Genomic DNA, 10713 nt, shown 5'->3' on the forward strand with positions numbered 1-10713 from the left:
TCTTCAGTGTAGGTGTGTGTGAGATGGGCAACTAGACGACGAAAGGATGAGTTTGAGAGAACGTTGATATTTGAAAATATAGGGGAAGCCAACTACGTTTTGATAAACGTTATAGTTTGTTCACAATGTATGATAGGCTGTAACGAAAAATACATTTGGAAATAGGGTTTGCACCGAGAACATTTCCCGCGCTCTTCTACAGTAACAGGTTAGTGGCGTTTTCAAATGAAATTACATCAATGGTTTTCTTTTCTTTTTAAAGGCTATGGATTTCAAAGTAACGCTATTTTTTCAAATTTGTGTCTACACTTATTTGTTGTTTACACTAGGCGTTGTGGGGTGTAGGTTATCGCCCTATACGCGACATTACAGTCCAAATGGATGCGATGTGTTAGATGCTCGATGCGCAACACGTGCCGGTTTCATTGCACAATTCTTGAGAAATGCGTGTTGATATGGCACGTTGCACTAATAGTGGCTGAAAATCCTCATTTTAACGTAGAATGTTGCCTACAACTGTATATTGGTCTTTAAAGCAATGCCATTCTATCAGGTTAAGGCTTGACAACTTAATGTTTTCACATATAAAGTAGGACCTTAAACTTCTTTCCATCAACAACAAAAATGCTAACACAAAAATGCCAACTGTGACGGAGTTCTTCATTCAATTCATTAATGCCATTTAATTTAGGCCGAGGGATTTTCAAGACCTAATGACTGTACTACGCCTTAACAAACGGACTGAAGCAAATTATAATAGCTACCATTGTTCCAGGTGGTTAAAGCATGACATTTTGATTCTTTCACAATTTTACAAAAGCAATAAAATAATTCATTGTTTGATCCAGTGTAACACCAATGTAGATTTTACCTTTGTACGTAATTGAAGCTTACTAAACGATGTAGGCCAAATAGCTTCAGACACTAGGGCTGCCGCAGGCTTACACAGTGACGATGCAAATGAACATTATAGGACAGTCAAACAACAAATGGCATCATATAATTATCAATACAAGCTGTCAATATCATGTTTTCGTAATGGAGTTAAGGGCGGGGGGGCGGGGAGGGGGGGCTATAGATAAGTGGTTAGCACTTGATGGCAGATCAAATGTGCGTTGTTTATGATATAATTCACTTCAGTAATTCACTTCAGAATTTCACTTGAGAATTTCATTTCTTATTCCATTTACCAACAAGCTTATTCAATCTGATATTGATTGGCTAATATAATAATATATTGATATTGTGAATTCTTGCCGTGGTCCTTCTTCAGCTGAGTTTACTGCCACATCAGCTGTCAAATTCCACCATAACAGCAATAAGTCACTAGTGTAAAATTGAATTTCTGAGCACTAAGTGTGATGAATTACAGCACGCTCAGTCCTCTGTCTGTCAAAGTGAGGCAGGGTTGAAGTCTCTTCTCCGGAGAGTCCCTGGCAGAGATTTGTAGAGATGAGCCATCACACAAAAACTGTTCTGGTATCCTATAATTACAGGTGGTGTTGTGATTTTCTGTGACAATGCTAAAGGCTTGCAAAACCATGATGGATTTGCCGTAACCCCAAAAGTGCCTCTTATCGTGATGCACAGACATTTACACAAGTGTGTTTGAGGAGGAAAATACATGATATGCTCTAAACTACAATGCTTTCACTTCATCTACAGTACATTATGTTCCCTGCCCGCTGCATGACTGTGGTCCTCAATCATTCCTTTTCAACAGCTTTAGTTATTGAATGCAATGCCTTGCCTTCTGTTTGCTTTGTTTGGCATACTACACAGGAATTTCCTACTTCAGGCCTCTACCATCATCCTACATCTCTGAGTGGCAAAAAGAGACTGGGAGCAGTGAGCAGTAATGGATGTGCCCAGGATGGGCGAGGGATTCTTTAGCAGTACCTTGTCTGCCTCGGGCGGTGGCCACCATATGCCTTCTTATCTGACACTGGAGCAGAAGGCTGCATCCGTGTTTGTTCTGCTTCTGTTTATATTCCTGGCACTGCTCATTGTGCGCTGCTTCCGGATCCTGCTGGACCCCTACCGCAGCATGCCCTCCTCCAACTGGACCGACCATACTGAAAAGGACACGTTTGACTACCGCATCGTCTGAAGTGCCCCTAAGGCCGAAGAGTTCCCTTGTTGCTGGAGAAAACCAATTAATTGTTCCGCAGTTTAGTGCTTGTAAAACGTTGTTTATTTTCTCATTGTGAGCAAATGACTGCCAAATCACCAGGGCTACATCTTTGTGGTAAACACCGCCGTACATTTTTAAGGAGTGTGTGTTATCGATGCACCACAGTTCACAGTCAAAGCTTCTCTGTAATCTGTAAATGCTGACCATAAAATGTAAGAAACAACTCCACATAAATTCATACAATGCTTACATCATATTTGCTGTTTAAGGTACATCCACAACTTCTGCATCACATCCATCAGGTATGGACTACCTCGTTGCCACAGCCACCCTCAGACGCTTTTATCCAAAGCGACTTACAAGAAAGAGCTTTACAAACTCCATAACTCCATAACTCTGAATATGCCATTTCAAACCAGGTCTACTATGTTGCCTGTACATTTGCAACGTCTCTGTTGCAAATGTTGTTAAGACTGGTGGGAAGGATATACAAAGATGTAGACAATCAGTGTTGGAAAAACTGTTTAGGCCTACAGTATTACAAAAGTGGGTGAACTTTCCCTTTATTTCTCTCTGGACTCAACCGTAGATGTTCGATGTCAGCAATGGATGTGTTAACTATTCAATGTTGGTCCTTTCAGATGGCCCCAGACCTTTGGTGTTTAAGGAGTCATAAACCAAATGAGGTATATTGAAAAACGTGTTTACTGTGCTGTTCCTTGTGCCTAATAATATGTTTTTAAGAAAAATAATCAAAAGGTTTCATAGTTTTGTCTTAGATATGTTTCTGTGTAGTACCCACATGCGATTATTTAAATTATACAAAAAAAGGAAACAACAACATACAAACAAACAAAACATAAAGCATATAACTGCCTGCAGTTGGCATATACACAGTTGGTATGCCAGATCTGCACAAATGATAATGTAATCTCTTGTCCATCCCTTTATGAACTCTGTATGTCGCTCTTTGTCTGGGAAAATCTTCAACTGTATGCCTTATAGTGTAGATTGTTTACAAATAGTTAGCTGTGAGATAAACCAGCCTTGTGCATACATTAAGATGGCTTGCACTTTGCTAAGAGTCATAAAACTGCCAAACAGTGCAAATTTTGCTCGTTCCACTACCCTGGGACTTGACACTTGGTATGGGGTTCTTGTGATATGCTGTGGCCTTTTCCTATCCAAAAGCATTTGTTCAATAGTGATACCTTGCTGTCTGTGTTGATGTGAAGTATTAATGCATGTTTGTGATATGGTATACTCTCATAGCATGATGGCTCATAGCTGATGTGTAGTGCTTTCAATAAGTGTTTTACAGCTTTTGGTATGTTGCTTAAACATAGCAACACATGTTGCTTTTGTCAGTGTTAAAAACGTACATTGAACTTGTGATGTTTGCCTGAAGTAATCTGTTTTTCATATTAAAAATTATCACAAATTTTTCCGCATTTGTGTTATTAACAGACAAAATCATTGTTTCATTGGACCTTTTTTTGAAGCTCCTGATATCAGCAGCATACAGTATTGGGGGAATGTTTTATCAGTTTGTGACAGAGGTGGCTTACAGCCATCTGCTTGGATTTTGTCGATCCAGACACTTTGTCTGGCTTTCATCAGGCCAATACAGACATAACCACATTTGCTCGAGCTGCAGGCAGGGTCTGTCCTTTCAAATTAGATGGATCCAATATCATGCAGAATAACAATCTACTCTGAAACTGTGGTGCCTTGACATATAATTATCTGAGACAGAAATTTGCATTAAATAATTGTACATATTGAAGCAGAAGATCTAAATCTATTAATGGATGAATGGATTGTATGTTTATTAACGTTTTGGTATATATGTTACTTATTTTAAATGCTTCATAGCAGCGATCTTGGATGTAAAAGTCTTCCTGTCCTTGATGGACAGATCATCCCATAATAATTTACATATACTCTACAGTGAATTTAAGTTTAATGATAATATTAAAGACATGAACCACTGAGGGTCCATACTTCTAATCAGGGTCAAAAAGTACTTATCTTAAGGGCTAATTAGTTTAAGTAGGCTAAGCTAAGTCGCATTTTACAGTCTACACTCAGCCGCCCTAATTGTAGGCCTCAAATTAATATTTCCCTCCCCCCAAAAATGTATTTCTGTATTCAGCCATAAGTCAATTTAATGGTCTATGAACATATTTCCCAAGAGGAAGAACAGTGTTGGTATTACACAATTGATTTTGCAGAGCAAAGACCTGTGTTGTAATATTGATGTGTTGTACTCAGTATTGCAAGATTCATTTAAGTTCAATAATAGGCCAAAAACAGTAATTGTCATGGCAAGTCAATTGAAGTATGACAATAGACAAAAAGTGTATGGATATAATATCAGTAGAGTAATTTATTGATTACATCTATTTGCTCAAGAAAGGGTTATATCTCATACAAACCAACTTTATTATTGTGACATTTTCCAAGATAAACACAATCATAACTATTCATATTTTATAAAAACCTACTACTACACAGACAAAGATCCCAATAGTGTTTTATTACAAAAAATACAAAACAGTTTATAAAGAGGTTAAATGTAGTTACAAACCAGTATTAGAAACCCTTCTTAAGAGTGCAAAGTGTTATAAGTGTTTCTTTGACAGTAAGTTTTGAGATTTTTAAAACTGTACAATGATGCTGTATTTTGAGATCACATCCAGTAAAAAGAATAATTTACAAATCACATTAATGGTGTTGCATGTTAAAGTTACAATACAAAAACGAAAAAAGATTTAAGCAATACAACCTTTCTATGACTGAGAAATTAAAATTGCTAGATGTTTGTGGTCAAAAACACATAGGTAGTATGTTGTGCCTGGTACACCTAACCATTCTACAAAATCACAGAGTTGGGAAATTAAGGCTTAGTTGTAGTTAAGGTCGCACCACAACCATGTGAATAGTATAGCACACACCGACCTTAACCACACATGGTCACATACTCACAGCTGTCTTATTAAGTATTTAAACTTTTTCAACAACTCTTAACCCTTGTGTTATCTTCGGGTCATTCTGACCCATCAGTCATTGTGACCCACCGTCGTATTGCGACAGATTTACCGCATACAAAGACAAAGTGAAGCATTTTCTTTTAACCGTTGGGCTGTCTCAGACCCCCCACATTGCAAAGGTTAAAAGAAAATTATTTTAATTTGTTTTTGTATTGGGTAAAATTGGGTAAACACAACGATGGTTCGTTATGAACCTTTGGGTCATGTGACCCGAAGGCAGCACGAGGGTTAAAGAAGAAAGGCAGAAACAACAGCACTGAGGGTGCATATTTTCAAATTAGCTGTCCCAAAAGAGAACAAAGGTTGGCAAAGAGGAGACAGACCCATTACTGATGTAACAAATGCTAGTTCCATCTAAACATTTTAGGTATGACTTTCTAGGCATTACGAATCTGCTAAAGAAGTAAAAACATAGGTAAAGCTACATGGTACTGTATATGTAACATACATCATTCTTTTAAATTGTATTTACATGACAAGATTTCTTTCATGGATGTAAAAAATGTTAATTGCAGTGTAATCTATAAAAATGCTTTTGAAAAACCTTGCTTCAAGGTTCTATCACATCAAACTCTCAATATGTACAGCGTTAGCTATTCAACAACTTTTCATGCAGTCAAATACTGCTACTGATTATTAGGGACTAATAGACTAAGACTTGTGTGTGCCTAGACAGCAGCACCCTCCAAGAATATCAGTATGGGCTTTAACTAGTGCTAACTGCAATGGCTTGTATAAAAAGATTTAGCAATATATTTACAAATACCACATGACAATTATGACAGGTTGTATTAATATAAAAACATAGACTATAACATATTGTAACAACAAACAAGCAGAAAAACAACATGACTAAAACCTCCTACGTCTACCTCTCCCTCGACCTCTGCCTCTCTTTGGGGTGGTGACCTTGCTTTTGACCTTCTCCCTTTCCTCCATTTCTTCAAGAGCCACCTGCTCCCCCTCCTCCAACTCCCCCACTTTTACCAGAATGGTGTCTTCTGGGAGAATGACAGCATCCTCCTCTCCTTCTACAATGTCCTCCCCTACTTCTTTCTCTCCCTCTATCTTATCCTCATCTCCTTCAACTCTGTCCTCCTCTCCACCTCCCACAACCTCTCCAATTCCCACCACCTCTCCAACTCCCATTACCAATCCACCAGTCTCTTCCACCTCAAGTTGTTCCTCCTGAACAACCTCCTCCTTAACTTGTGATCTAGAGACAGCAGTAAGCTTGTTGGCTTGCCCGCTGGCCATAGCCTGCTCCAGTCTGAGGCGGTACTGCTCAGCCTCCTGCTCCTTCTGCAGGAGTTGCTGACGGTACTCCTGGGCCTTCCTGTTAGCCTCTTGCAGCTGCTTTTGGAGTTGCTCACGACTATCTTTCCCCTTCTGGAAAAACACACAAAATCACATGGTGAAGAGGATGGAAGCCATTGAAGCCATCAGAAACTCAAGATGGGATTCAGGTGCAAAGTGATCAGTAATACATGCAGTAAGCACATGCAATTATTGTCTAACCTTGGGGCTGTGATTGGCGGATGGTTCTGTCCTCCTCTTCCGTGAGGGAGTGGGTATCTGAAGTTCTTCCTCCACTACTTCCTCTGTGATATGACCAGCTGGAACTGCCACCACTACAGAGCAATTTCAGAGCAAGGCATTTTAGCATACAACATAACAGTCCAATTCTATATACTAAGAAAAAACAGATAACTCAAAAAATACATAATAATAATAATAATAACAACACATAAAACATTATGTAGAAATATATGTTTTTATTGTTTTCTGCTCACTTTGCTGGCCCTGCATGGTAACAAAGAACTGCTTTCCAAGCCCAGCTGGTTGCAGGTTACCATGTTGATCTGTTACTATGGTGATGACCCTTTGACCCCCATCGCCCACCATATGCTGTATGGCTGAGTCCACGGAATCTGCCGCTATTGCATCCTCCGATTTGCCTGAGGGGAAAAGACCATATAACATCCAAATCCTTTTTTCTTCAAAGCTACAGTGAATGCTGGCATGATCCAAATACATTAGTATTATATTGTGACCACAGTCTATAACAGGCTCCCCAAGCTTTCCATGCCTATTTTAAACTTGATACCTATGACCAAAAAGCTAATTTTCAAAACTTTTCTGCGTGTACATTCCAAAAGTGATTTTATTATTAAATTATTAGTATTTTATTATTTCCTTTCCTTTTCTTCCATTTTGTATTTTTTTTTACAGGTTTTCCATGCCCCCCCATGTGAATAATTTACATGTGTTTGAAAGTATCATTCTGAAGGGCGTGGTCTCTCAAACAGTACACCCACTATGTGAGATTCCGCCCTTTATTTTAAGTGTATTATTAGTATTATTACCAGCACCATTGGACTTCCCCATGGGTCCAGAGGCCTCTGCCAGGGCTGCAAGGGTAGCCAGAACTGAGGTGGTTGAGCCAGGTTCTCCTGGGTGACAACAGATGGTGCGCTGTTCACTTTCTTACTTCATCACCTTGCATTTCTGAGAGACTGTCTGTATACAGTAGACGTATGCCACCTGCACACTGCACAATTGTTTCCCTATTCTTTCTGTCTTTGATGTATTTCAAGATTAGAATGATATTGCTTAAGAGAGCGTACCGAGAACACCGGGGAGACATGGTCTTAAGTATTTTATTTTCGTTGAGTTAAATATTCCATATAGACCATACATTCACTGTTTAAAATATAAATGCTGCTACCTTGTTCGATTCATCTTTGATTTGGTTTAAAATCACATTTAATCTGTTTCATGGGGTTTTGATGTTTTTAGTGTTGAAATGTGTGTTTATTGAAATACTCCCAATACACCATACATTCACTGTACAAGACATAAGCACTTCACAAGCAGAACCTGCTTGTGAAGTGTCATTTTAATTCAGCTTAATTTAGCCATAGCGGAGTAGTGGAATGTTGAACTTGTTTTGATGCAGGGTGGGGTGCCTCTTACCTGGAGTGCTCTTAGGTGTGGTCACTAGGTCTGAGAGGTTTAGTACACCACTTGCAGGGATGATGTACTGAGGCTCTGGATTCATGTTAACCTGGTTCTGCATACCATCCTAGAAAGACACACACACACACACACACACACACAGATCTAATACTGATACAATACCTCCCACATACAGTACTGTACAACTGTTCCCAGCCTAGGGCCTCAATATGTTGCATAATGCATTTCTCTTTTCTAAATGAGGGTTTAGTTGCTGAAGGTATAGGATCATGTGTATTTCTGTAGCTGAGAATATTACTATCACTGAAACCATAGCAACACTGGCAGAAACTTGAAAGCAGGGGATCTGTTTGCCATTTGCAAGCACTACACAACAAGAAAACATCAGTCACATTTCAAGCAACAACACACAAACCCTCCCTTCACCTGTAGCAGTATCATAAGCTCTGTGTTGCTGGTGTCCATTGCAATGTCGAAGGGGGTCTTGTCAAACTTGCTGAGAGAGTGAACGTCAGCGCCGTATTTGAGCAGCAGCTCAGCCACCTCCCTGTGACGATGCTGGGCTGCCCAGTGAAGTGCTGTCATCTTAAGCATGTCCTTAGCGTTTATGTCCGCCCCACTCTGTTGAAGAGCATAGAGATGCATAGGTGAGAACGGGAAGGACTTTTTCCTTAATTTAGCCTTAGATAATTAGTGATTTAACAGAGAAAAGTCACCCAAATGTAAACCGAGTAATAGAACATCATGCTGTGTTGTACTGAAAGAGGATCCAGAAACATTCCTGGATCTGGGTAAGCCACCTAACATTTAATATATACCTTTTCTGTTTCTCCACAATAGTACAGCTGCAGTGAGGACCATTATCCTTACCCTTACTAGCAGCTCCACTATACTTGAATGGCCCTCTGTTGCCGCCATGTGAAGAGGTGTTCTATCCACTTTGGTCCGGGCGTCCCTGCTGACACCTGCTCTGAGAAGCACCTCTGCAGTAGAATGGTGTCCATACTGAGCAGCTAAATGAAGAGGGGATGTACCCAGCTGGAAAAATGGAGGTGAGATGGTTGAGTGGTTAGGGAATCTAGCTAGTAATCAGAAGGTTGCTGGTTCGATTCCCGGCCGTGCTAAATGACGTTGTGTCCTTGGGCAAGGCACTTCACCCTACTTGCCTCGGGGGAATGTCCCTGTACTTACTGTAAGTCGCTCTGGATAAGAGCGTCTGCTAAATGACTAAATGTAAATGTAAACATGGTTTGCGCTTTATTTGACATTACTGTAACAATCTCCTCATTCAATTTATTGACTACAGCTTATAACGTGTAATAATTTGAAGAAAAAAAGGCCCTCTATGTAATGTACAGTATGTAACAGGCCTTACCCAGTCCGTGGTGAACGGGGCCCCATTAGCCATTAGAGACCTGACATCGTCGTCCTGCCCTGCCCGTGCAGCCTCCAACAGGCGCTTCCCCAGATCCACTAGCGACATCTGCTGGGAGGTGGTCAAACTTTTTTTCACCAGGTGGCACGGAACATCAATAATTCGCATTTAGAAAAGGAATGACGTAAAAACATTGTCCACCATCTAAGTTTAATATATTAAAGTGTCTCTATTCCTCACTGTTAAGATATTTGTAGTTTACTTTTTCAGTGCAAAGCAAGAACAGTTGCATGTAGACTACACAGCACAGTTCGACATAGCTAGGTGGGCACACCTATCAAATTATTTACATGGAAATAAGGATTTTTATAAGTATAATGATGTCCCGATAATTGATGTTCCGGTGGAAGTTGAACCTATTCTACGGATGCCAAATCAGAGGCACCGATACAGTACTTGCCATTTCCACATCCGCTAGCTAAAAACTAAGGCACCACGAAAGAGGCACAGAAGACTACCAGGCTAGCTAGCATTAAGAAACATTAAAACCTTGTAATTATTTATTTACAAGTAATTCTTATACTGGTCAGAAAGACAGAATACGGTTTATGACATATACACTGCGTGTGCTGTAATGCAAGACAAGCTAGCTAAACAAACATACTGCAAACTCCCTAGGTATTATCTGACTGGCTAGTTTAGCTACTGCAGCTTAGTATGGCAGACTTGATTAAGCCCAGCCAAACATTCTACGAATTTTAACAAAGCTAATAATATCAAGCATAACTCACCTTAGGTACTCAGTGGCTCAAGATAAACTCTTATGTTTACAAACCAGAATGTGTGTTTGATACACTTTCGAAACTTTCAAGCTAAGCAAATATCATTGTTTTCATTATTTGTGGGTCAAATATGGCGGCTTGACACAACGGAACTGGAAATAGTGCCGACTGCGCAGTATATTCTTGGCGCACTTTTTCAAACATTTTGAAAATCGCCTTTTCTTAGGTGCAATTCAGTCATTCTGTATTAGCAGTCAATTAGAAACTGGTATGTTATTAGACAAAATCCAGTTTGTGCTGCGGTGATAGTTGACTAGTTTGAGTCTTGCCAACTAAACGGTTAAAGTGGCTGTAAAGCAGAACTGAAAATGAGTTTTAAGTTCATCACCC

General features: G+C 39.7%; 1 protein-coding gene across 3 annotated transcripts; it reads right to left on the bottom strand.

Moving 5' to 3' along the window:
* Positions 1-5424: 5424 nt before the first annotated feature.
* Positions 5425-10495, bottom strand: LOC134023405 (GA-binding protein subunit beta-1-like). Of its 3 annotated transcripts, none has more exons than XM_062465497.1 (9): positions 10333-10495; positions 9542-9649; positions 9037-9204; positions 8593-8787; positions 8164-8272; positions 7554-7640; positions 6981-7145; positions 6706-6818; positions 5425-6576 (listed from the first exon to the last, which is right to left on the bottom strand). In XM_062465497.1, exons 2-9 carry the CDS (start codon positions 9647-9649, stop codon positions 6040-6042), a joined length of 1482 nt encoding a protein of 493 aa, XP_062321481.1. In that variant the 5' UTR covers positions 10333-10495; the 3' UTR covers positions 5425-6039. The 3 variants fall into 3 exon arrangements, with proteins under 3 accessions (XP_062321481.1, XP_062321482.1, XP_062321483.1); XM_062465498.1 differs by having other exon boundaries at positions 9542-9652; XM_062465499.1 differs by lacking the exon at positions 7554-7640 and having other exon boundaries at positions 10333-10494.
* Between the last annotated feature and the right edge of the window lie 218 nt (positions 10496-10713).

The sequence above is a fragment of the Osmerus eperlanus genome, chromosome 7 (assembly GCF_963692335.1).
Source record: "Osmerus eperlanus chromosome 7, fOsmEpe2.1, whole genome shotgun sequence".
In the NCBI taxonomy this organism is placed as follows: domain Eukaryota; kingdom Metazoa; phylum Chordata; class Actinopteri; order Osmeriformes; family Osmeridae; genus Osmerus; species Osmerus eperlanus.

Bases quoted from the DNA above. Each gene is read 5' to 3' on its own strand.
- LOC134023405 (XM_062465497.1), bottom strand. From the start codon at position 9,649: ATGTCGCTAGTGGATCTGGGGAAGCGCCTGTTGGAGGCTGCACGGGCA. The intron at 8,788-9,036 runs GTAAGGATAATG...GCTCTTCAACAG, and splicing joins TAGTGGAGCTGCTAGTAAGG to AGTGGGGCGGACATAAACGC. The intron at 8,273-8,592 runs GTGAAGGGAGGG...GTGTCTTTCTAG, and splicing joins AGCTTATGATACTGCTACAG to GATGGTATGCAGAACCAGGT.